General features: G+C 33.8%; 1 protein-coding gene across 1 annotated transcript in view; it reads left to right on the plus strand.

Moving 5' to 3' along the window:
* Positions 1–26,449, plus strand: part of LOC143235770 (uncharacterized) — a 48,593-nt gene extending 22,144 nt beyond the window's left edge. The window contains exons 8-13 of the mRNA XM_076473973.1: positions 9,220–9,279; positions 11,727–11,939; positions 12,865–13,225; positions 18,058–18,360; positions 19,434–19,602; positions 22,639–26,449. Coding sequence (XP_076330088.1) covers positions 9,220–9,279; positions 11,727–11,939; positions 12,865–13,225; positions 18,058–18,360; positions 19,434–19,602; positions 22,639–22,839 — 1,307 coding nt within the window. The 3' untranslated portion in view covers positions 22,840–26,449. The remainder of the gene's footprint in view (positions 1–9,219; positions 9,280–11,726; positions 11,940–12,864; positions 13,226–18,057; positions 18,361–19,433; positions 19,603–22,638) is intronic.
* Positions 26,450–27,247: the final 798 nt, after the last annotated feature.

Below are 27,247 nucleotides of genomic sequence, written 5' to 3' on the forward strand. Positions count from 1 at the left end.
TAAGATGTGGAATACTGCTTAAATATTTGTCAATAAAAACCAAAGAAATGATGTGAAATTGTCTAAATATGCTTTAAATGACAGTCAGAATACGTTACTCTTACTAATTTTATAACCTTATAAAACCACCAAACAGAAAATATGTGGATTTAAGGAATTGTGAAGTGGTAATTTCTTATATTGAAATATGAAATACAAGAAAAACTGAACAAAATAAGAAGGTAGAAATCACTAGTTGTGTTCTGGTAGTAGCAGTACATAGTTTATAAATAACAACAGAAACAAGTCTAGGGAAGAAAGACAAAAGTTGTGAAATAGTACATCTACAATCACAACTACATCACTAGTTGTGTTCTGGTAGTAGCAGTACATAGTTTATAAATAACAACAGAAACAAGTCTAGGGAAGAAAGACAAAAGTTGTGAAATAGTACATCTACAATCACAACTACATCACTAGTTGTGTTCTGGTAGTAGCAGTACATAGTTTATAAAAAATAACAGAAACAAGTCTAGGGAAGAAAGACAAAAGTTGTGAAATAGTACATCTACAATCACAACTACATCACTAGTTGTGTTCTGGTAGTAGCAGTACATAGTTTATAAATAACAACAGAAACAAGTCTAGGGAAGTAAGACAAAAGTTATGACATAGTACATCTACAATCACAACTACATCACTAGTTGTGTTCTGGTAGTAGCAGTACATAGTTTATAAATAACAACAGAAACAAGTCTAGGGAAGTAAGACAAAAGTTGTGAAATAGTACATCTACAATCACAACTACATCACTAGTTGTGTTCTGGTAGTAGCAGTACATAGTTATATAACAGAAACAAGTCTAGGGAAGTAAGACAAAGTTGTGAAATAGTACATCTACAATCACAAAATAACTGGTAGTAGCAGTACATAGTTTATAAATAATAACAGAAACAAGTCATAGTTTATAAATAATAACAGGAAGTAAGACAAAAGAAATAAGTCTAGGGAAGAAAGACTAGGGAAGTAAAAGTTGTGAAATAGTACATCTACAATCACAACTACATCACTAGTTGTGTTCTGGTAGTAGCAGTACATAGTTTATAAATAACAACAGAAACAAGTCTAGGGAAGTAAGACAAAAGTTGTGAAATAGTACATCTACAATCACAACTACATCACTAGTTGTGTTCTGGTAGTAGCAGTACATAGTTTATAAATAACAACAGAAACAATTCTAGGGAAGAAAGACAAAAGTTGTGAAATAGTACATCTACAATCACAACTACATCACTAGTTGTGTTCTGGTAGTAGCAGTACATAGTTTATAAATAACAACAGAAACAAGTCTAGGGAAGAAAGACAAAAGTTGTGAAATAGTACATCTACAATCACAACTACATCACTAGTTGTGTTCTGGTAGTAGCAGTACATAGTTTATAAATAACAACAGAAACAATTCTAGGGAAGAAAGACAAAAGTTGTGAAATAGTACATCTACAATCACAACTACATCACTAGTTGTGTTCTGGTAGTAGCAGTACATAGTTTATAAATAACAACAGAAACAAGTCTAGGGAAGAAAGACAAAAGTTGTGAAATAGTACATCTACAATCACAACTACATCACTAGTTGTGTTCTGGTAGTAGCAGTACATAGTTTATAAATAACAACAGAAACAAGTCTAGGGAAGAAAGACAAAAGTTGTGAAATAGTACATCTACAATCACAACTACATCACTAGTTGTGTTCTGGTAGTAGCAGTACATAGTTTATAAATAATAACAGAAACAAGTCTAGGGAAGAAAGACAAAAGTTGTGAAATAGTACATCTACAATCACAACTACATCACTAGTTGTGTTCTAGTAGTAGCAGTACATAGTTTATAAATAATAACAGAAACAAGTCTAGGGAAGAAAGACAAAAGTTGTGAAATAGTACATCTACAATCACAACTACATCACTAGTTGTGTTCTGGTAGTAGCAGTACATAGTTTATAAATAATAACAGAAACAAGTCTAGGGAAGAAAGACAAAAGTTGTGAAATAGTACATCTACAATCACAACTACATCACTAGTTGTGTTCTGGTAGTAGCAGTACATAGTTTATAAATAATAACAGAAACAAGTCTAGGGAAGAAAGACAAAAGTTGTGAAATAGTACATCTACAATCACAACTACATCACTAGTTGTGTTCTGGTAGTAGCAGTACATAGTTTATAAATAATAACAGAAACAAGTCTAAGACAAAAGGGAAGAAAGACAGAAAAAGTTGTGAAATAGTACATCTACAATCACAACTACATCACTAGTTGTGTTCTGGTAGTAGCAGTACATAGTTTATAAATAATAACAGAAACAAGTCTAGGGAAGAAAGACAAAAGTTGTGAAATAGTACATCTACAATCACAACTACATCACTAGTTGTGTTCTGGTAGTAGCAGTACATAGTTTATAAATAATAACAGAAACAAGTCTAGGGAAGAAAGACAAAAGTTGTGAAATAGTACATCTACAATCACAACTACATCACTAGTTGTGTTCTGGTAGTAGCAGTACATAGTTTATAAATAATAACAGAAACAAGTCTAGGGAAGAAAGACAAAAGTTGTGAAATAGTACATCTACAATCACAACTACATCACTAGTTGTGTTCTGGTAGTAGCAGTACATAGTTTATAAATAATAACAGAAACAAGTCTAGGGAAGAAAGACAAAAGTTATGAAATAGTACATCTACAATCACAACTACATCACTAGTTGTGTTCTGGTAGTAGCAGTACATAGTTTATAAATAATAACAGAAACAAGTCTAGGGAAGAAAGACAAAAGTTGTGAAATAGTACATCTACAATCACAACTACATCACTAGTTGTGTTCTGGTAGTAGCAGTACATAGTTTATAAATAATAACAGAAACAAGTCTAGGGAAGAAAGACAAAAGTTGTGAAATAGTACATCTACAATCACAACTACATCACTAGTTGTGTTCTGGTAGTAGCAGTACATAGTTTATAAATAATCAACAGAAACAAGTCTAGGGAAGAAAGACAAAAGTTATGAAATAGTACATCTACAATCACAACTACATCACTAGTTGTGTTCTGGTAGTAGCAGTACATAGTTTATAAATAATAACAGAAACAAGTCTAGGGAAGAAAGACAAAAGTTGTGAAATAGTACATCTACAATCACAACTACATCACTAGTTGTGTTCTGGTAGTAGCAGTACATAGTTTATAAATAACAACAGAAACAAGTCTAGGGAAGAAAGACAAAAGTTGTGAAATAGTACATCTACAATCACAACTACATCACTAGTTGTGTTCTGGTAGTAGCAGTACATAGTTTATAAATAATAACAGAAACAAGTCTAGGGAAGAAAGACAAAAGTTGTGAAATAGTACATCTACAATCACAACTACATCACTAGTTGTGTTCTGGTAGTAGCAGTACATAGTTTATAAATAATAACAGAAACAAGTCTAGGGAAGAAAGACAAAAGTTGTGAAATAGTACATCTACAATCACAACTACATCACTAGTTGTGTTCTGGTAGTAGCAGTACATAGTTTATAAATAATAACAGAAACAAGTCTAGGGAAAAGACAAAAGTTGTGAAATAGTACATCTACAATCACAACTACATCACAGTTGTGTTCTAGTTGTGTTCTAGTTGTGTTCTGGTAGTAGCAGTACATAGTTTATAAATAATAACAGAAACAAGTCTAGGGAAGAAAGACAAAAGTTGTGAAATAGTACATCTACAATCACAACTACATCACTAGTTGTGTTCTGGTAGTAGCAGTACATAGTTTATAAATAATAACAGAAACAAGTCTAGGGAAGAAAGACAAAAGTTGTGAAATAGTACATCTACAATCACAACTACATCACTAGTTGTGTTCTGGTAGTAGCAGTACATAGTTTATAAATAATAACAGAAACAAGTCTAGGGAAGAAAGACAAAAGTTGTGAAATAGTACATCTACAATCACAACTACATCACTAGTTGTGTTCTGGTAGTAGCAGTACATAGTTTATAAATAACAACAGAAACAATTCTAGGGAAGAAAGACAAAAGTTGTGAAATAGTACATCTACAATCACAACTACATCACTAGTTGTGTTCTGGTAGTAGCAGTACATAGTTTATAAATAACAACAGAAACAATTCTAGGGAAGAAAGACAAAAGTTGTGAAATAGTACATCTACAATCACAACTACATCACTAGTTGTGTTCTGGTAGTAGCAGTACATAGTTTATAAATAACAACAGAAACAATTCTAGGGAAGAAAGACAAAAGTTGTGAAATAGTACATCTACAATCACAACTACATCACTAGTTGTGTTCTGGTAGTAGCAGTACATAGTTTATAAATAATAACAGAAACAAGTCTAGGGAAGAAAGACAAAAGTTGTGAAATAGTACATCTACAATCACAACTACATCACTAGTTGTGTTCTGGTAGTAGCAGTACATAGTTTATAAATAATAACAGAAACAAGTCTAGGGAAGAAAGACAAAAGTTGTGAAATAGTACATCTACAATCACAACTACATCACTAGTTGTGTTCTGGTAGTAGCAGTACATAGTTTATAAATAATAACAGAAACAAGTCTAGGGAAGAAAGACAAAAGTTGTGAACATAGTACATCTACAATCACAACTACATCACTAGTTGTGTTCTGGTAGTAGCAGTACATAGTTTATAAATAATAACAGAAACAAGTCTAGGGAAGAAAGACAAAAGTTGTGAAATAGTACATCTACAATCACAACTACATCACTAGTTGTGTTCTGGTAGTAGCAGTACATAGTTTATAAATAATAACAGAAACAAGTCTAGGGAAGAAAGACAAAAGTTGTGAAATAGTACATCTACAATCACAACTACATCACTAGTTGTGTTCTGGTAGTAGCAGTACATAGTTTATAAATAATAACAGAAACAAGTCTAGGGAAGAAAGACAAAAGTTGTGAAATAGTACATCTACAATCACAACTACATCACTAGTTGTGTTCTGGTAGTAGCAGTACATAGTTTATAAATAATAACAGAAACAAGTCTAGGGAAGAAAGACAAAAGTTGTGAAATAGTACATCTACAATCACAACTACATCACTAGTTGTGTTCTGGTAGTAGCAGTACATAGTTTATAAATAATAACAGAAACAAGTCTAGGGAAGTAAGACAAAAGTTGTGAAATAGTACATCTACAATCACAACTACATCACTAGTTGTGTTCTGGTAGTAGCAGTACATAGTTTATAAATAATAACAGAAACAAGTCTAGGGAAGAAAGACAAAAGTTGTGAAATAGTACATCTACAATCACAACTACATCACTAGTTGTGTTCTGGTAGTAGCAGTACATAGTTTATAAATAACAACAGAAACAAGTCTAGGGAAGAAAGACAAAAGTTATGAAATAGTACATCTACAATCACAACTACATCACTAGTTGTGTTCTGGTAGTAGCAGTACATAGTTTATAAATAATAACAGAAACAAGTCTAGGGAAGAAAGACAAATGTTGTGAATAGGCACATCTACAATCACAACTACATCACTAGTTGTGTTCTGGTAGTAGCAGTACATAGTTTATAAATAATAACAGAAACAAGTCTAGGGAAGAAAGACAAAAGTTGTGAAATAGTACATCTACAATCACAACTACATCACTAGTTGTGTTCTGGTAGTAGCAGTACATAGTTTATAAATAACAACAGAAACAAGTCTAGGGAAGAAAGACAAAAGTTGTGAAATAGTACATCTACAATCACAACTACATCACTAGTTGTGTTCTGGTAGTAGCAGTACATAGTTTATAAATAATAACAGAAACAAGTCTAGGGAAGAAAGACAAAAGTTGTGAAATAACTACAATCACAACTACATCACTAGTTGTGTTCTGGTAGTAGCAGTACATAGTTTATAAATAATAACAGAAACAAGTCTAGGGAAGAAAGACAAAAGTTGTGAAATAGCACATCTGCAATCACAACTACATCACTAGTTGTGTTCTTGTAGTAGCAGTACATAGTTTATAAATAATAACAGAAACAAGTCTAGGGAAGAAAGACAAAAGTTATGACATAGTACATCTACAATCACAACTACATCACTAGTTGTGTTCTGGTAGTAGCAGTACATAGTTTATAAATAATAACAGAAACAAGTCTAGGGAAGAAAGACAAAAGTTGTGAAATAGTACATCTACAATCACAACTACATCACTAGTTGTGTTCTTGTAGTAGCAGTACATAGTTTATAAATAACAACAGAAACAAGTCTAGGGAAGAAAGACAAAAGTTATGAAATAGTACATCTACAATCACAACTACATCACTAGTTGTGTTCTGGTAGTAGCAGTACATAGTTTATAAATAATAACAGAAACAAGTCCAGGGAAGAAAGACAAAAGTTGAGAAATAGTACATCTACAAGTACTGATGAAGAGATTTCCATATCTCTAAACATCATGGGTAAAGATAAGATTATAGCTGTGTGGTTTATTTCTCTAAGGTGCAGGGTTATAATAACTTTTCAAGGTTATTTAAAGGATTTTGTTTAATATGAAGTGCCCTAATATGCTTGCAAGCACATTGTTGCTGTGGATGTAGCAATTTGTGAAATTATGTCTTCAGTGACTACGAATGTAGTTCATAATTAGTGAATAATTTATGTGTGAAAACGGCTCGTTTGGGTTGGAAAATATTTTACGTAGAGGAGCGAACAACGTTTCAACCTTCTTCGGTCATCGTCATTGTACGTTCCTCTATGTAAAATACTTTCTCAACCCAAATGAGCCGTTTTTACATATATATTTCTCTACAAGTGTATTTTCTCGACATCACTGATAGTGAATAATTTGTTGGAACAGTAAAATACATAAAAGACATATACAATAAAAGAACATATCTAACAACAGAGAATGAATGATTGCTACTTTTTAAACTAACTAATTATTGTTGCCAGGAGTGAAAAGTGGCCACAGTTGTTTGTTGGATCTGTTAGCTTTTCTGATACATAGAAAATGCATTAGTATTTCTACGGTTCAGACTAGACTGGTGGACGGTGACATATACTTGAAGTTGTTATAACCATTGTATTATGTGGCTTTCAGAATTCTAAAAGTTATTTAACCATCTGAATGCTATATGTTCAGCTAATAGAATAAACATGGCCATACAGGTAGCTTTGAAAGTGGTTTACAGCTTTGACATGTGCAGTTTTATGTTTCAGCAACTTTAGTAGAGTAATCAAGCATCATTTTACTTTTATTCACTCGTAACTGTGAGAAATTATCATAGTTTTCATTGCAGACCATGAGTCTTGGTGAATATTCAGGTGTTGAATAGTTTTTGAGTGGGGAATGCTGTGTTTAACAGAGGATGGGGCCTTATCAGAAACATGACAAAACAGAATGTCAGTATGCCCTAAACATGCATCTATAAAATCTTTGACAGCACGAATGTATGATTCTTGTAATAGTCCACTTCTGTAATGCTTACTTATTTTTATATACATATATACATTGGCATGCCTTCAATGAATGTCCAAGGAAATACACCTGGAAGATAAATAGCTTGCATTTCTTTAGGTAACGTTTTGGAATTTTCCTTCCAGAAACTTTATACTGTCCATTACTTGTATTAGGTTATCCAGAAATAAATGTCATTTTTGAACTGCAAAGTTTGGAAAAGTATAAACCAGTGTTGTAAACATGCTAAATCAGTGTTGTAAACATGCTTTAATTAAAGTGAGCACCATTAACTTCAACACATGTTTGTCAACGTGTAACGATGCTGTTTATGTCCCTGTTGTAAAAATCACAGTTTCCATGGTCAGTGAACTCCCTGAAAGCTTCTTCTGCAGCTGTCTGGTTTTGAAAGTTTTTTATTGTTCAAAACGTTGTCAAAGTGCTTGAAAAAATGAAAATCTGTAGGGGAATAGGGTGGATGAGGCAGAATCTCAGTTCTTTCAATTTTTGGAGCGTTATCCCGTACATGTGGGAATGAGCATTGTCAAGTGACAATGACTGACCCTTCAACTGACCAGAGCTCATTGTTTCTCACGCAACTTTTGATGCATTTAAACCAATTCTTAACCGTATTTGTTCACTGTGAAAGTTTACCCTTGATTCAAAAAGTTGTAGTGAATGATGACAGCCTTAGTCCATCACACAGTCACAATGACCTATCTTTGATGAAGCTTGAGCTTTAGGAAATGCTTTGAGGCTGTTTTGCAGTCAAACAATTGTTTCTGACTGTTGTACACAATCTACTTTTCGTTGCATGTCACTATTTGTTCAAGAAATGGATCACTTTGGTTTCATAGAGCGAATCATAATGCTGAGTTTGCTGATCTTTAGTCAGCTCGTGCATAACCCACTTATCAAACTTTTTTGTGTTTCAAGTAACACTCAAGAGGTTGGCAATTTTTGATTTGTTTGTGTCTAGCTTTCCTGCAAGCTCACGTAGTGCTGTTCGAGGGTCTGTCTTAACTGCTTCCTTTAATGTGTTTTCATCTAAGGATGGCTTTCTTCCACGACCTTCATGGTCTTCAAGACTTTCATCTCCATATCAAAACCTTTGGAACCAACGTTGAACTGTACGTTCAGTAACAGAATCATGACCGAATGTCCGTTGATGTTCCGTGTAATTTCGGTAGCTTTTCGTCCAAGTTTGAAGTCGTAGAAGAAAATAAGATGAAAGTCCTTCCTGTCTATGCTGCCTAGGGGGTTGCAAAACTTACTCTGAGTATAGTTGAAACAGCAAACAATTAAGACACCTTGTAAGCAATAAACGTTGGATAAAACCAACCAACCAACGATAAGTTACTCAATATTCAGCTTCAAAATGTTATTGTGAGAATCCCGATATTTATCTCTAGACAACCTAATATATTCATACTTGTTTCTCAATAGTTATGTTATTTATCGAAACAGTTTAAGAGTCTTTCATGAGACACCAGACTATTACCAGAATGACAACACAAAATCCAGTCTTCTGTCATTGTTCTGTTTCTACTTTACCTGGCAATATTCACTTTCCAGACAACATTTAGTTTTTGTGACATCACTTATCTTCCAGTATTAGACTGTAATAAGTAACAGTTTTTATTACGTTTATAAAATGTATACATTGAAAAGTCAATAGAATTAATTTGTTCAAAATTATCTTTTGTAAAAACAGTATTTTTAACTGTTTGATTTACTGTCAACAGATTTATTCAATCACCTAAAATGGAGTGTAGCTGATTTAAGGCAGTCAACATCTGAAGAAGGTGAGTATTGTACATTGTATACTATAGTATTGTACATTGTAAACTATGTATACTACAGTATTGTACATTGTAAACCATGTATACTACAGTATTGTACATTGTATACCATGTGTACTACAGTATTGTACATTGTATACCATGTGTACTACAGTATTGTACATTCTACACTATGTATACTACAATATTGTACAAAGTATACCATGTGTACTACAGTATTGTACATTGTACACTATGTATACTACAGTATTGTACATTGTAGACCATGTGTATTACAGTATTGTACATTGTAGACCATGTGTACTACAGTATTGCACATTGTAGACCATGTACGAGGTTTGTTCAAAAAATACGCGGACTGACGTCATAAAACAAAATGTACTTTATTTAGAAGTTACAGGTCTGGGACCCCTTCAAAGTACTCCTCCCCAACGCACATACTTATCCCAACGGTGTTTCCACTTGTTGAAACAGTCCTGGTATGCTTCTTTTGTAATGTCCACCAGCTCCTTCATCGCATTTGCCTTAATCTCGGGAATCGTCTCAAATCTTCTTCCTTTCAAGGGTCTTTTGAGTTTGGGGAACAAGAAAAAATCGCAAGGAGCAAGTTCAGGTGAGTAGGGGGGAGTGGGGAAGACCAGTGATCGAGTGTTTGGCCAAAAACTCACGAGTTCTGAGGGCTGAATTTTGCAGCAACACGGTGCATCTTCAATTTTTCGGTCAAAATCTCGTAACAAGATCCAATTGATATCCCACACTCTTCAGCAAGCTCCCTGACAGTCAGACATCGATTTGCCCGCACCAGGGTGTTGATTTTGTCGACGTGTGGGTCGTCAGTTGACGTGGAAGGACGTCCAGGACGCTCATCATCTTCAATGGACTGTCGACCATCCTTAAAACGTTCATGCCACTTGAAACATGCCGTACGCTTCATAGCAACATCACCATAAGCCGTGTTAAGCATAGCAAAAGTTTCAATCGCAGATTTTCCAAGTTTAACACAAAATTTCACAGCAAGTCGTTGCTCCTTCAGGTTATTCATTATGAAATCCGCCAAACGAAAAAATCGCACTTCACATAAAACCGCGTAGCTAATACACAAATGAAGATATCTGCAATCGGGAAATGGCGTCGTAATCAGCTGATCTGTGCGAACCTAGCGACACCAAGCAGATTCCCCTGGAACCAACTGGAGCCGCTCAATTCAAACAGTCCACGTATCTTTTGAACAGCCCTCGTATACTACAGTATTGTACATTGTATACCATGTGTATTACAGTATTGTACATTGTAGACCATGTGTACTACAGTATTGTACATTGTATACTATGTATACTATAGTATTGTACATTGTATACCATGTGTATTACAGTATTGTACATTGTAGACCATGTGTACTACAGTATTGTACATTGTAGACTATGTGTACTACAGTATTGTGCATTGTAGACTATGTGTACTGCAGTATTGCACATTGTAGACTATGTGTACTACAGTATTGTACATTGTAGACTATGTGTACTACAGTATTGTGCATTGTAGACTATGTATACTATAGTATTGTACATTGTATACCATGTGTACTACAGTATTGTACATTGTATACCATGTGCACTACAGTATTGTACATTGTAGACTATGTATACTACATTGTACCATGTGTACTACAGTATTGTACATTGTAGACTATGTATACTATAGTATTGTACATTGTATACCATGTGTATTACAGTATTATACATTGTAGACTATGTATACTACAGTATTGTACATTGTAGACCATATGTATTACAGTATTGTGCATTGTAGACTATGTGTGCTACAGTATTGTGCATTGTAGACTATGTATACTACAGTATTGTACATTGTAGACTATGTATACTACAGTATTGCACATTGTAGACTATGTGTACTATAGTACTGTACATTGTAGACCATGTGTACTACAGTATTGTACATTGTAGACTATGAATACTACAGTATTGTACATTGTAGACTGTATACTATAGTATTGTATATTGTAGAGTATGTGTACTACAGATAATGTTACTGTATTGTTTTTTATGATAAGCATGTCAAACACATGATGCTGCTGTCATTTATGGTTCTAAAAGTATGTGTTGCTTTGATAGTCAATTCTAAGTGATGGTTGTATGTAACACATAATTTCATTTCCATGCAATGTATACTGTGGTCATGAGGTACGATAGTAGATGATTCAAAGCTGAAGGTAAATAAATATTTCTGGAAATTGCTTTTAGTAAGTTCAAGCAAAAATATTAACATCCTTCAGTTACTCTAACAAGGGGTTTCTAAGCCTCTTGTTACAAAGTCATATTGGTAAACGATGCTAAAAATAAGTAATTTATATATACCTGAAATACTGCTAAATAAGGAAAAAGATTTTTAATTAACCATATATGTTTCTGACACAAGTTATTTTACTAAAGGTGTGTTAACCAGTGTAATGAACAGTACCTTGGGTCTAAAAAAAAATGGAACTTCAGACCTGCCAATGCCTTCTCCAAGTCCCGTCACTAATGTGGCAGAAGACATTGGAAATGGGAAAAAAGGACCACGTTTCTTACATTCTTCAATTCGAAGAGAATCATTTGAGAAGAGAGATCGTGAAAGGGCTCCACTTCTTCAAGCTGCAGAACCAAGTGAGGATAAATAATCATTTATGATGTATATTTAAATTTTATAAACTGTATCAGTGATGCATCATCTTGTCTGTAAGTAATTAAGATTTGCAGTTGCTCAAAAAATAGTTTGTCGTAGCAAAAACTATTTTGAGTCTACAGAGCTTTAATCCATAAATAAGATTTATGAGTAGAAACACTAGTAGTAGTTGGCGAAACTTGCTTGCACAATTATTTGTCTTTTATGTAGTGGTTTTCTTTAATAGCAACAGTACTCGTGGGTATGTGTGAGACCTAAGCTTTATCAGTTTCACGTACAAATGTTTGGTACAAACTGTGACAATGATGTGCAATAGCTTTTTGCAGAAGAATGTGCAGTAAAGTTTTTAAATGACATTGAAACAGAGAGAGAAAAGATAAGTATGTGTGGAAATAATAAAGGTAGGTGTGCATTGTTATGAAAAGCAATTATGAAGTGGTCAGGCCATTTCCACAGCTAAATAATGTGACACAAGATGTGTGAAAAACAGGCTCCCAGCATGCAAAGCGTGCTATTTCTAGTGTGATCTGTAGGCATACTGCCACAGAAAAGTACTGAAGCTTTAATACTATGAGATTAAATCTTGAGCCATCGTAAGTATAACTTGTGCATACACACAATATAACATATTAATTTAAAAGAAGCAAGTTTTATTACATAAGCTACAAGTATACATGCCATCGAAAAGTGGTCAGGCAGTGGCCTGACTGTTTTCTACGGCCCTGGCATGGAATGTGTTAAACAAATAACATTTTTGGTTGTCTCTTCCAGTTTTATTCTGATATCTGACTGTAACATTTTTAGCAACTTACATGTTTTCATTATAATTAGGAATTAAGATATTACTGTTTTTTGTACTCATTAGTAATGACATAACACGTTTGTCCAATGTGGTAACATTTACAGTCTCTCACGCTGTCCCACAAATGCCTGGCCCAACCTCAACAACATTAAGATCTTCTGCTCCACTAGAACGCTTTCCCTACCCTGCTTCTAGAGGTAGTAGCCAAGGTCCAGAACAGCTTATTAACCCTCGGTCTAGGTCAGGACCAGGAAGACTAGCCTCTGGTTCATCTAGCAACCAACATGAAACTCCAGCCAGCAGTATGTCTAAATTCAGCTCTAGTATGACTATCCCTATATCCTCATCAACCCCTGGCAGCCAACACTCCCCAGGAGAGGAGGCAACATTCCCTTCCTCCCAGTACCTCCCTCCAGGTCATGGAGACCTGGAGAGAGTGAAGGCTAGAATAGATGGACTTAGCAGGTTAGATATACTTGAAGATAAGGCAGTTATTGTTCAAACTACTTTTCATTGTTGGAATAATAGTTAATGGTTTTGATTTCATTACAGATGAATTATTATTATTATGAAAGTGATGTTATCGGGTAGGTGAAGCCTAAATATGTATGTAGGTTAACCTTAATGTGGTAATTTGGCTACCTTGAATTGTTGGTAATACGAATTTAGTTAAGCATAAGTATGTATGTAGGCTAACTCTAAACGTTTGGTAACATTAAACTAGTAAAACCTAGATAATTACATCACTTAAATGTTGACTTAAGTGAAGCCTAAATTTGTTTAATAACCCTAAACTGTTGAAGGTGAGGTATATTCAGGCAGCTACATTTTCTAAAATAGCAAAGTTATTCAATACACTGATTATGAAACAGTACTAAATCTTATGAACATTACAACCTCTAGATATCACCTCAATAACCATTGAAAGTTACTCCTGTCAACATCCTAGTGAACAATATATATATGTAAAAACGGCTGGTATGGGTAGAGAAAGCTCTATGTAGAGGAGCAAACAACATTTCGACCTTCTCTGGTCATTGTCAGGTTCTATCAGCCATTTTAACACATATATTTTTCTCTACAACTGGGTTTTCTCGTCATCACCTATTGAACAATGCTCTCTACAAGCAGTAAAAGGTGTTGTCTCCTTTGAGAAGAACAAAGGTAGCTTGAAACAATATCACCAGTTTTCTTAACTGCATGTTAAATGAAACCTGCATGTGTTCAGAACAAAGAATGAATTCAGAATAAATATGTTAAAACCACAAGAAGATAATAACACGTAGTATATTAATTCAAGTACCACGTTTTTCTGCCTTTTCTGCCTCAGGCTTGCCCCAAGCTCACAATTAACTTTAATTTTATGTCCAATGAATTAGCATGGGCCAAAAAATTGTGTTAACTCTTTTTTAGCAGTGGCAAAAAATGTAATAACAAACTACCTTTAAACTAAATGAAATATATGACTAAAAACACAGATATTAACATGATGCCTATAGCAGTGAAATGACCAAATCCAGATATCTTATAAAATCACACACAGTACTTTTTAATAAAACTAGAGACATGAATCAAGCATACAATGGAAGATTTAAAGTCTCTTACATTAAAATCATTGTGCATAATTTATAAAATGGAAACCTTAAACACAGATTAACCTGAGACAACATAAAGTACATTTTTATATAAATAATTAATATTACATATGAAAAATAAAGGATTGATCACATTTTTAAATCTTTTAAAATAGATTCTAATAATCTTTTGGCAAAAAGTACACACTAAAAAATCCTTTCTCTATAGCACAATGAAACATGCATCACTTCAGGAATGATATATACAATGAAACTGAGATACATGCCATTTTTTCTTTTTCAATTTCAATATATAAACTATTTTTCATCCAGTTGTCTCACCACCTACACCTTTATTTTTTCAATTTCTGGTCTTGTAACTCTTTTTTTGATTACTAGAAATCCCAGTGCAAGTCCTAGACAGAGTTGTAGCTTGTGTAAACTTTGTATTCAACACTTCTGCCTCTGTAAAATTAACAAGAACTGTTAATTGCAATGTTGATTTTGGCACCCATTTGGATGGGCACAATGTATGAGGGCACTTGCTGCACACTCCAATGGCCAACGCTGAGAAACCCCCCTGGTACTTAAAGGTTGAGCTTAGGAAACATCCCTAAAGATAACTTCCTTTTGTATTGGTACAAGACAATTCCTGTGACCTCTCAGGCTTTTGAATTGAAGTTGTCGAAACTGGATTCACCTTTGTTATATGATTTCATCTTCCTCAATAACTGTACAATCACATTATATCTCCATATTGAAGATCCTTCCAGGATAATACAGAATACCTTCTTCTGCTTAGTTAAACTTAGGTGAAATCAGGTCAGAAGATCCTTAAAATCTTTGTTGGTACTTCAAGGTATTCCTTCATTCTACATAAACTTCCATGGCAGTGTAATGGAGATTTTGACACACAGATTAGGAAATTCAAACCATTGTGGTTTAAACAAGACTGTCAGAAGTGTCCAAGTTTCTTTTACTCATAGCAGAAGTTCAGGTTGAAAATGTGAAGTTGAATTCTAGTCATTCAAAAAATTAGCTAGGTGTAGGTCGAATGAGACCTATAACCACCTGTTTACAACCATTACCCCTCTTTAAAAACTGCTAGCACAGACTGAGTAATAAGTAAATATATGGTTTACATGTGATCATATGATAATCATTCCTCACTCACACTGAGTATCTGTTAGGTTTGTAATCTGCTTGGTCTGTAGATTCCAATTAGGTCTTTGCTTAGCCATGTTGCTCTTTTTGTTATTCTTATCCTTCTGTGAAAAAAAGGTAAAACCAGGTTTTCTTTCAGACATAGTGTGAATCTTTCTGTTACTCTTATCCTTCTGTGAAAATTCACTGCCTGCGGAATATTTCAATATCAAAATTTCACATAAATTAATAAAAATAACAGACAATTTGCTCCCATTAATCTTGCAATAATCTAGTTCAAATTATCCAAACTTCAGATGAACTATCTGTCCATGCACTTACTCACACCAGATCTGTCTGAAATGATTAAGAAAGTGGTACAGACATTTTGGGTTGTAGCATTAAACGTTGGAGGAGAAATCTGTTTAGATTCTACCATGTACTCTTAGTCAATATAATGGTGATGCATAGTGGAATGTGGTAGCAGAACCAGAAGGCAGCTCATCCATTGGTTCTACTCATGGGTCACTTTTTATATTGGCAGTGTACCTCCTGGTTTGGGAAGGCTTACCACTGCCACATGTTCTACTTACATCATTATTTAGTGCATGTCATCTCAGCTGCTGGTAGACTCTAGTTGGCAGAAAGAACACATCACTGGCATCTCTATATAGTTTCAATTAGAGATGGAGTTGAGACACTCTACCTATCATAAGTCTGGAAGTCATTTATAGACTGTCCTACCAAGTCTCCAACTCACTAGAACCAAACAACAGCCCTTATTTTGTGCTTCCTTTGTGTTAAGATCAATCATTTATGGTGAACTTAATCAGCCATTCTGGGTGCAGGTATTCTTCCCAAACCTGTGACACCAGTGTAGAAGTCATAATTTGTTTGGGCTATTTGAGCTCTGCTCACCATGGGTATCGAAACTCGGTTTCTACTGATGTAAGTCACCGCTGTGCCACTAGGGAGCAGAAATCCTGAACCTTCACATCATTGGTGAAATTCCACATTGAGGAGATGGTTTCTCCAAGATTCATCATCAGTCATTGAGGAAAGATGGTTGTTCAAGACTGATGGTGAGCCTCGGAGACATCATCTCCTCAATGTGGAATTTCACCAGTGATGTTCATAAATCCTTCACATTGTGAAAAATGTCATTTCTTAAAATATATTGTTTCTTTAAAGCTAATAACATAAGAATTCATGTAAAGGGCAATATAGACTTAAACAAATATAGCAAACTGTACACTGATGATGTTTTGCAATCATGGCACCAAACTCTTTCATTTCCTATCAACAGATAGTTGATATAATTAGGTGACATGAATATTTTTGAGCTCTCACACTAAGCACAAATATTGTACATGCAATTGGAGTTTTTTGGACTTTCACTGGGCTGATTACTGATGACAGGTTCTTCAAAACTATCTTCAGTGTTCCAGACCAATCTGCCAAATCCAAGATTCATCAGACTTCCCATTGCATGTGCTACCATTTGACTGATCATTGCCATTACAACATACATTGGTTCATAACCTGTAGATATATCACTTGAGTAACCACTAAATGACACTGCTGGCAACATTCTAACACTGTTTTCCATGGACAGTAACAGGTATTATCTGATCGAGAACACCAAAGGTAATTTAAGCAAGATCAAGTAAAACGATTTCTAGACCACGTGTTATATGAAACCTTCAGTCATTCAAAACATAGGATAAATTAATAAACAAGTAGATGTATAAAGTTAATCTGTTAACAAATTAAGACAAGGATGAAGTTTGTTATTATGAGAGAAGTGAAGTGTAGATAATGTATCTGTTTTTAGTATTTAAAAAAGTGAACTCTTTTATGTTGTTAACCCTGAACTGTTTACAATATGATCAGAACTTGGATTCAAGCTTCTGTCAATACAGGTTTCTTAAAATCCTGATAAGCTAGATTTTGAAACTTAGATATGTTGTTTAATCATAAAATAGTGAAGTATCGTAAAGTAGGTCACTTTGAGCTAAAGATGTTAAACCAGTAAAAATGAATGTCCACACAAGGGTTTTAAGAACACCCATCTTACTATAGATCTTTGTTTATATCAAATCTCATTCTGTTCCAATTATTTACTGTGGTTGTAAACACATGCTACCCAGATATGACTGGATTTTAGAAATACTTAGGTTTTCAGGTATTAAGATGACCATGATGACCTCTAAGGCATTTTGTGGTATTTTCTAACGTTGTATTATCTCTACGGCTTTGTTCCATTTCACCACTCTTTTTATTAAACATGGCAGTGAGTCAGTCGTATTTCTATGGTAGTTGTATCTCACGTGATGTAGAGACATTTAAATGAATTAGTTTATGAAAGTATATATTAATATTTTCACCTTTAATACAATCATTTTAACTTCCTCTTCCTAATTTACGTTCCTCTAAATATACTAACCTCTTAAGCTGTATTACAGTTTCAGAAGACCCCATTTATTAGACAGTCTTAAAATTATTCTAAAAATTACCTTCTAGATAGTATTAAGGGAAGTGTAAGGTTGTATTTCATCTTTGATTGGTATTCTTACACAGACAAGTCCACAACATCGATCGTCGTCTAACCAGAGACCTTCAAACCATTATGACTATACTCACCCAAATTGTTCACGCTGGTGCTAGTCCCTCCACTTTACTATTACCAGAGAACTCTTATTCTAAATATCCAGTTATTGAGGGGTTGACAGCCCCCAAACGACCAGCTTCTCTCCAAAGTCGTTATCCTGGTTTAAAGGGCAGGAGTCGACCCTTCAGAAGGGCACTAAGTCTTCAGAACACTCCCACCTCTACTGACGAATTCAAGATTAAACTTCCATCCCACAGTCTAGACACTAGCAGGTGAGTGGATAGTGTCCTGGATAGGTTTGGTATTATTTTGTTATTCAAGCCTAGCTAATTAAAACTCTTTCTGAACAGCCTAAGTTCATAGGACTGATGTCATAACCATTTGTGCTTTTTACAGTTAGAGCACCAAGTTAGACCCACATAATAACAGGAGGTTCAGCCAAGATATTTATTATGTAGTAATTCTGAGTAATGGAATTCATGAGAAGGAAATAAAATGACAGGACAGAATTGTACAAAATTATGTTTATTGTTTATTTTATTTATTGTGTGTGCTCTTTTGATAAGACCGGTAACTCTTTTAACTGGCTCTAAACTATTTTCTCTCCACACTGTCTTGGTTGAAATTCTATTTCAGAATGACTAAATCTTGTTAAATGATAATATCAGACTTACCCAAGTGATTAGTGATACTCACAGGATTGGTCATACTCATTTGAATATAAAGGAAATTGTAACCTTGACATACTTCCTAACCTACCACTGGGGGACATTGCTGTATATTCTACACTCACTAAGTATAATTGGACAGTCATAGCTACCACAAACAGACCAGTATTATCTAAATATTAATGACTGAGAAAAAAGTAAGTAGAACAAAAACAACTTAATAGTTCTATTGATCATGTGCGATGTGTAAAATTCACATATGCCTGAATAGCTTTGTATATGATATTAATTTATGTATATGGGTAATATCTAGTATATTTTAAATTGTATTAGTGGATACACTTGGTACTGGGTGTGACAACTCAACCTATAGATTAAATTCAGATATTGTCTTATTGAAGTGTAATTAATTACGTGTTGCACGTATAGTAATACCTCATATTAATCATCCGTGTATTAACCTAAACATTGACAATCTTAACAGACTTTACTGAAACACATACTTAAGTGAAGCAAGAACGAGTTTGTACTATAAACTGCCCTAATAATTTGTCTTGCAACGTTTGGATGTGAAAAAAATGCAAAACTATCACTTGAGTTTTACTATGGTGACAGCAAGTGTTAAAATAAATTGTTTCATTTCCATTTTAAAAAGTAGCAACTTTGACTTCAAACAGATCATTAGAAGAATCTGTTCTGGAAGAAATCCTGTGGCCAACTCCAGAAATAAGTTCAACAGATGATCCATTTGAAGGACCTCGGCCGACAACAGTGCCTCCCACTTCTGTGGGTGATAGGTCACCTGACACAAATCGCAGCCAATCACAGCCCTCCAACCATAGCCAGGTATACCTGTTTTTCACTTTGATTTTTTGTTTCTTTCATGTACAGAATGGACATAGGAAATTAACATCTTTTATCTAAACTATAACTTATATCACACCAGAAAAGGGGCAACTCTACAATAAACCAGATAAGTAGGATTGGCATGAGTGCATGAAACAGTTTTGAATAGAAAAATTGAATGGTTGCTTTAAGAAGATTACAGAAGTACTTAGGTTAAAATGAAAAGGTGAGGATTTGCTTGAGTTTTAAGCTTCACAGTTGAAACAGTTGGCATGGCCAGGTTGTGTTGAGGGCAGTTATTATGAGGGCACTTGACTCATAATCTGAGGGTTGTGTGTTTGAATCTCTGACCTATATGCTTGCTCTCTCTGCCATGAAGGCAGTATTAAGTGATGGTCAATACCACCATTCGTTGGTAGAATAATAGCCCAAGAGTTGGCAGTGGGTGGTGATGAATAGCTGCCTTTCCACTGCTAAATAAGGAGCAGCTAGTGCAGATAGCCCTCATGTAGCTTTGCCAAAATACAAAACAGACCAAACCAAACTGAAACAATAGAACAGGGTTTAAAATTTAGGTTTTAAATCCAAAACTAATGGTAACCGTTGGCAGAATAAGAATCAAAATGGAGTTTGAAAATGTTATGTTATCCTTTTTAGTTTAGTTTATTACCTTTTGATAATGCAGTGTTAATTGATATAGAACAAAAATTAAAATGAAGTGTTTTAGGTAACTGAAATATAGATGGTGTGACGGGACACTGCATGGTTCTTTTATTCTTATTTACTTTACTATAACACCCCCCTACTGGCACAACGAATGTCTGCAGACTCACGCTGCTAAAAACCAGGTTTTCAATACTTGTGGTGGACAGAGCATAGGTAGCCTATTGTGTAGTTTGTGCTTAATTCTAAACAAACAAACAAAGCTTTACTACAAATAAAAACTTAATCTGAAATGACAGAGTAATGGAAACATACATTTTTATAAACTTGATGGAAAATTAAGATAGAAAAATAAAACCTATTCATTAAAAATAAGTTTTGAAACCCAATCAAATTTAACATTATTTGCATGCTGCAAGTAATATTTCCAAATGTTTAATTGTTACAGAATCTTACCCTGAACTTCATGAATAGAGCCCAAAAAAAAAGTCCAGAGAAATTAAAATTTGATGCTTGATTCCACATTTCTAGTATTGAATATATTGTGTACTTGTGTTCGACTTAAACAAATCTTGAAATATACTTGTTGAAAAGACACAAAAGTGGGTGTTAGTGAAAAGAGTTTAGGTTAATTTGACCAAATAAAGAGTAAAATCTATTGTGTTTTACAGAAACTTGGTGTCAGTGTTTTAAGGACCAGTATTGAATTGTATATTTTCAAGTATTCACTTTCTTAAAATGTTCTGTAACTTGAAATTTTGTAACAATAGAAAATAGACGGTGAATAAAACAATGGTACCATGAATAAAACCTATTCTTACATTATCCAAAATTCATATCAATACTCAGTATTTTTCCTTCACTAGTAATATGTCCATTCTGTAAGGTTTTTCTTTGTTTTTTTTAAAATTTTGCACAAAGATACATAAGGGTTATCTGTGCTAGCCATCCCTAATTCTGCAGCATAAGACTAGAGAGAAGGCAACTGGTCATTACCATCCACCACTAACTCTTGGGCTATACTTTTGCCAACGAATAGTGGGATTGACCATCACATTATAATGCCTCCACGATTGAAAGGACGAGCATGTTTGGTGCAATGGGGATTTGAACCAGCGACCTTCAGATTACGAGTCGAGCACCCTAACCACCTGGCCATGCCAATTCTGAAAGGCATCAAAATTGAGTACAGTTTTTCTGATAAATACAGAAATATCACAGTGTAATCTACCTCACACAAAGAGATAATGAGTGTGTCTGTTTGTCTACTTAAGGTATTATAGGAAGTGACTAGAAATGCTACTGTTGAATTCACTGTGTTCTTTTGACCTCAAAGGTAAATGTTAATAATCATCAGTGGCTTTAACTCACATGCATCACATTTGCATAGAGAGGACCTGTTTGACAGACTTTAGTTGGTTTCTGAAAGTAGTAGCATTAGATATCTGATCCTTGTCTGCTGGTTAAAGGAATACAATTTCATGGGGTGACTTAGCTATCAAGCAGACCTGCCTTTAGTATATATAAGTAACTACCTATGACAGGAAAATAACTTATAACTTTCAATAGTTATCTCAAGCTTAATTACTTTAAGCCATCTCTTACTGACCTGGAAATTTATTCAAAGACACAAAAACTGTAAATTAATCAACTTAAATACATAACAAACTTCTACTATATTCAATAAAGATTTGTTTGTTTGATTTTAAATTTTGCACTAACCTACATGAGGGCTATTTGCACTAGCTGTCCATAATTTAGCAGTGTATGACTAGAGGGAAGGCAGACAGTTGTCACCACCCACTGCTAACTCTTGAGTTACCCTTTTACCAACAAGTAGTAAAATTGACCATCACATTATAACATCCCCACAGCTGAATGGGTGAGCATGTTTGGTGCAACGGGGTTCAAGAAAGAAGGCCTTAAAGACGTACTTCACAGTTTTATAGGTAGTATGACAATTCATAACTGTCTTTTACAATTTTAAGCAAATTAAGGTTGATTCACTAAGTGGATCCCAAGAAAAATGTATCTGTGTCACTTACATATAAACTAATGTTGTCCATGTTTTTGTTCTGATGGATTGTGGATCTGAGAGTTTACTTTGAGTCTCCCATTGCCACGAAAAAAAAGAATTGTTCCCAGCACTTTGGGGCACATCGAGTTCCATTTTCAAACTTGGAGTTGGTGGTGGTTGTTTTTGATATGCTGTTTTTCTTCTAATATATCAGTTCAAAATTAAGGTTAGCTAGCGAAGACATGGTCTTTGTAAAAAAACATCCAAAACAAAACAAACAAGATAAAAATTTTCATATGAAATAAACAAACTAATTGTTTAAATGTCAGTAACTTTTAATAGTTTTTATTTTTCAGTATCTGCATAAAAGAGGTAGTAAGTCCACGAAGTATGTTACAATGCCAGTGGATCTTCGAATTGGCAAACAGGAAGATGCAAAAGACAAAGTAAGTAGTTTCTCATCTTCATCAAGTAAGGAGACAGAAAACCAAGCTACTGACGATGAGAGATCACTTGGCTACAATTTAGGTCGAGACTCCAAGTCCTCTGATGTGTAAATAATGGTTTATAGTTTATTTACAGTTGTATTTATTTTTCTACAGTAACTTGTTTAGAGAAAGGAAGTTTATTCTAAGGCACGTTATCTTCTTGAAGACATAACCTCCTATCAGTTTGTGTAATATCAGACTTGGGCATGTAAACAAAGATGGTCTGTAGTATTTCTTATTTAGAAGGAATTATTTTCTTTTAACGAGGAATTAGCAGTAAACAGACTTTGACATTCAAAGTTGAAAACAAGAAGGAACTAATTGAAAGGATTAAATGGAACTAGATGATCATGTATGTTAACAAGATTCGTGAAAAACGGAAGCCTGAAGTAGTTGTGTGTAAATAGCTCTACATGTATGCTGATGTGTAAGAGAAAGCTCAAGAAATGGTGTATCTACAGTTAAAAAAATCCATTTTAATATATGGAACTTAATTTTGCAGTTTTGTCCCATAGTTTTCTCTGCTATAAGCATGTGGTTCATAAAATACATTATCTATGTCCAATATTTAAAATTGACACAAAGATTAGTACATCAGTTTATTGTTTAGCAAGTTTACCAATCCTCAAGTCTTTCATATTGTTAAGAAACCACAGATTTTTTACTTTTCAATAATTCTTTGTTTATTTTTCTTGGAGTGACTTGTAAAATTTTTGTTGTTGTGACATACTGCTTTACTCAGGGAGTTTGTTTTTTGTGTGACACATGAAAACTGTAGAGTTGGTGGAATTGTTGTTGAAGTTGTCTGTGATAAACCTAAATGATTCTCCACATAGTGACTGAGATGGTGGCTGAGGTAAAGACCTCCTTTGATGTGGTATTGGATGTAACCAAAGTTAGGTATGACACATTTCATGGAAAACTGTTATTTCTAAACTCCTGTTTTCTGCAATTGTGCACAGTGAGACTTTCTACTGTATTTATATGTTTCTCATATTGAGTGCTATCAACCAGAATAACAATTATTATTTTCATTTAAACAGTTATAAGTAATGATTTTAAATCTCTATGTAGCAGGTGAGAACTCCAGAATGAAGGTGTCCAACAATTATTGACCTAGATATTAGATCAAAGATTAACCTCTGGGAATCTCTAATTATGGACAATAACTAATTCTGTTCCTTATAAATGTTAGATAATTTCTTTTGTATGTTATTCTTTTATATAACTGATCATTTGTGAGAGTAGTTTTCTTGGAAGTTGACTGAATGTTTGTTAGCAAACAAATAATGATAAGTGCTCTTATGTAAAGCAGAAAGTATTTCTGTTATGCTGGAAATCAGCTGTTTCATCAAACAAATACAGCAGATGGAAACTTTGATCTAACTTTGGGGTATTTCACCAGGTTTAACACTTCATTAATCTTGGTCCATTCAGTAGCTTTTCAGAAGAAGACGAAATGAAGTAATGACAGAAACCATTCATTATGTAAGTTGTGAAGTGTCTGGGAATACCTCATTATCAGGAACCTTAACAGTGACAGACACTACTGAATCTATGAGCAACCTTATAATATAATCAACTGTTTATAAACGTTCACGTTTATTGAATCATCATCTCACATGCTAGTTATTCACTAGTTATGTAGAGACAACTATATTGTTACTGATCAACTGAATGAAATTTCTTTTCTTCAGAAATAAAGGTACAAATACGTTACATTAAACACATAAATACTTGTACTCTTTCTAATTTAAGTTATTCCATAAGTACATTCACGCTTAACAAGCTAAAAGATTTGGAAGTGAACGTACTCATAATTTCTTGTTTTGCAGAAAATGCGTCTCGTTTGATAACCTTTCATAGTGTCTAGTAAATCAGTGATGAATCAAGAAATAAAAAACAGGTTTTGGCTTCTCATGGTTTAGCCGAAGGAAGATATATAAGTTGGTAGTAATAAGTAGTAACAGAGATTAGAACTATCAGGTTGTCTGTTTACTGCTCCGTGTCAGCATCAGCTTGTGATAGAAAATTAAACGGTTTATTAAGTCTCTATACTTTTATGTTAGTTATTAAATGCCTTTTGTTTTCATCTTAGAAATGTAGTGAAGGAGAAATAAAATTCTGTCCAACCATATAGAACTAAATGTGACAGTGTAGGTATAAAGTGTCATACCTGGCTGTGTGTAGTGTATATAGGTCTTTGCACTGTCAGTTATACAGAGGCTTGATTGTATATGAACTTTAAACAGTTGTTGTCCCTGAACAAATATTGTGTAATATAAGCTGGTAATATTGCATGAAACGTTTTGGAGAAATTATGTTTCTATTATTATTATTTTCTTTGCCTAGTGAAGGTAACCTGTTTATGGGTGTATGTAATTCATTGATGTCCACTGTGCATAAAGGAACTGTTTGAGACGACTATGCTGCTGATTTAGGCCTAACCCTGGTATGACATGAAATGTCGGTAACACAGCTTTTGTTTGTTCCACTGAACCACATGGGTTTTGTTTCGTGTTCTACTTTTGTATCTGTTGAGAAATTTAGCTCAATTTTTATATCAGACATTGTGTATTAATACGACATTGTTCAGTGTGTATTTATACGACATTGTTCAGTGTGTATTAATACGACATTGTTCAGTGTGTATTTATATGACATTGTTTAAATCCAATTCACAAAACATTCTTGCTTCTATTTTAATGATGTTTGTTATTGTTTTTTAGTATAACAAAAAATAAGTGTATTCTGTTATAGTTTCGAACGGTCTGCTTTCACAAACAACAACCAAAGAAAGTCTTGTTTTAACTTGCACATATATATATACATTCTGTTTTTGAGATTGTTGTAAAACTTTTTTAAAAAATTCTGTTGTTGTTTTTGTCTTTTCCGATACTAAAACATATTTTTGTGAAATCCAAATTGAAATTATAAAATGCTACTATACTCTTAGTTTCACTTCAGAAGGAAGTTTGTTTAATAATTAAATCTGTTATTGTATAAAGTTCCAATTCAAAGAAATTCTTCTAGAATGTACCTGCATGGTGGTTTTCTTATTCACTTTACTGTGTTATTAACTCTTATTAAGGTCTTAATAATGATATATCAGCACCAAATTAAAGAAGATAGAAAATAGTTTGTCCAAAAAATTCTAACTTACACAAACGAAATTCCACGTTTGTTCTTCGTTTGGAGTCGCCACTTTCATATGTATGATGTAGAAAGGAAATAATAACACAAAAACGAGATTAAAAATAGTAATTAGATATTCATGGAGAATTATTAGTGGTTTTACAAGAAACTATTTTAAAATATTCTGGGCTTTCATCCTTTGATTGTGCCTAACGTTTGTTTTAGCATAAAGCTTGACTGTAGATTTAAGATAATATTCCAATGTTATTAAAATAAACTATGGTTCACTCCCTGTCTGTAAGATGGATATATGTTAAACAAATGTCAGATTACATGTACGCAGATAGAACCATGTGGCTTGAAGCTCCAGGGAACCTCCTCTTAAGTACTTGTAAACTATTCAGTTACTATCAGAATTGATGGAAGAAGCTAAAACAAAGTGAGCTATGCAAGAGGTGTTGTATTTACAGTTTCTTTGAAAGAACTGTAAGTGTTTTGACTTTGTAGCTATGACTTATTTCACTCAGTTTAAATAAATGTGCTCAATTCGCACAAAAAAATTGCCAGAGTGAAGAATCAGTTTTAGTTACCACACACACAGAATATGCTATTACAGGGATTGGAAGAAAACACCTAAATCATCTTTTCAAACCCGCCACAAGTACATGTACTCAAATAGCATCAATTACTATCTACAATAATGTTTAACTACGTATTTTGCTTACATTTACAATATACAACAATCCTTAGGTACGCTGTTTCTCTGTTTACTGTATAAAATTATGTCTAAATATCTCTGGTTTGACACGAACTGACTATGCATAGTGATGCTTAACTATAGTTGTATTTTAAAGCAGTCTGTTTCACAAAACCAAATAATGTTAGTCGCCCCTTCTATTGTGAAGTAGAAAGGGGCATATTGTGGTTATCTTAAGATTTAAAGAATGGCTAGGTAGATTTTGACCAAACTTACATAACAGGTGTTACATACAAATTTCTAGGTTTGATTAATTTTTGAAGGTCATGAGTCCAGATCAAACTGGGGGCATAAATGTTTCATAAACAGAACTTGTACTTGTTCTACCCTTGTTGAAATTACCATGTAAAACTGTTTAATCTAATTAAACCTTAACTGAATTTCACTATAAACCACCATTTCTAATTTGTTGTATTTCAGAAATATTTATCATATCATCCCACGTCAAACTAGCTTTATTTAGATCCCAAATTTAGCGAGCACACTCCTATTTAATTATGTTTACAGGCCTGAAGATTACCATGTTATGTTGCACTGATCTTCTGTATAAACTATATATGTTGTACTGATAGACTAATTTCTTAA

Source organism: Tachypleus tridentatus, chromosome 12 (assembly GCF_004210375.1).
Source record: "Tachypleus tridentatus isolate NWPU-2018 chromosome 12, ASM421037v1, whole genome shotgun sequence".
Classification (NCBI taxonomy): Eukaryota; Metazoa; Arthropoda; class Merostomata; order Xiphosura; family Limulidae; genus Tachypleus; species Tachypleus tridentatus.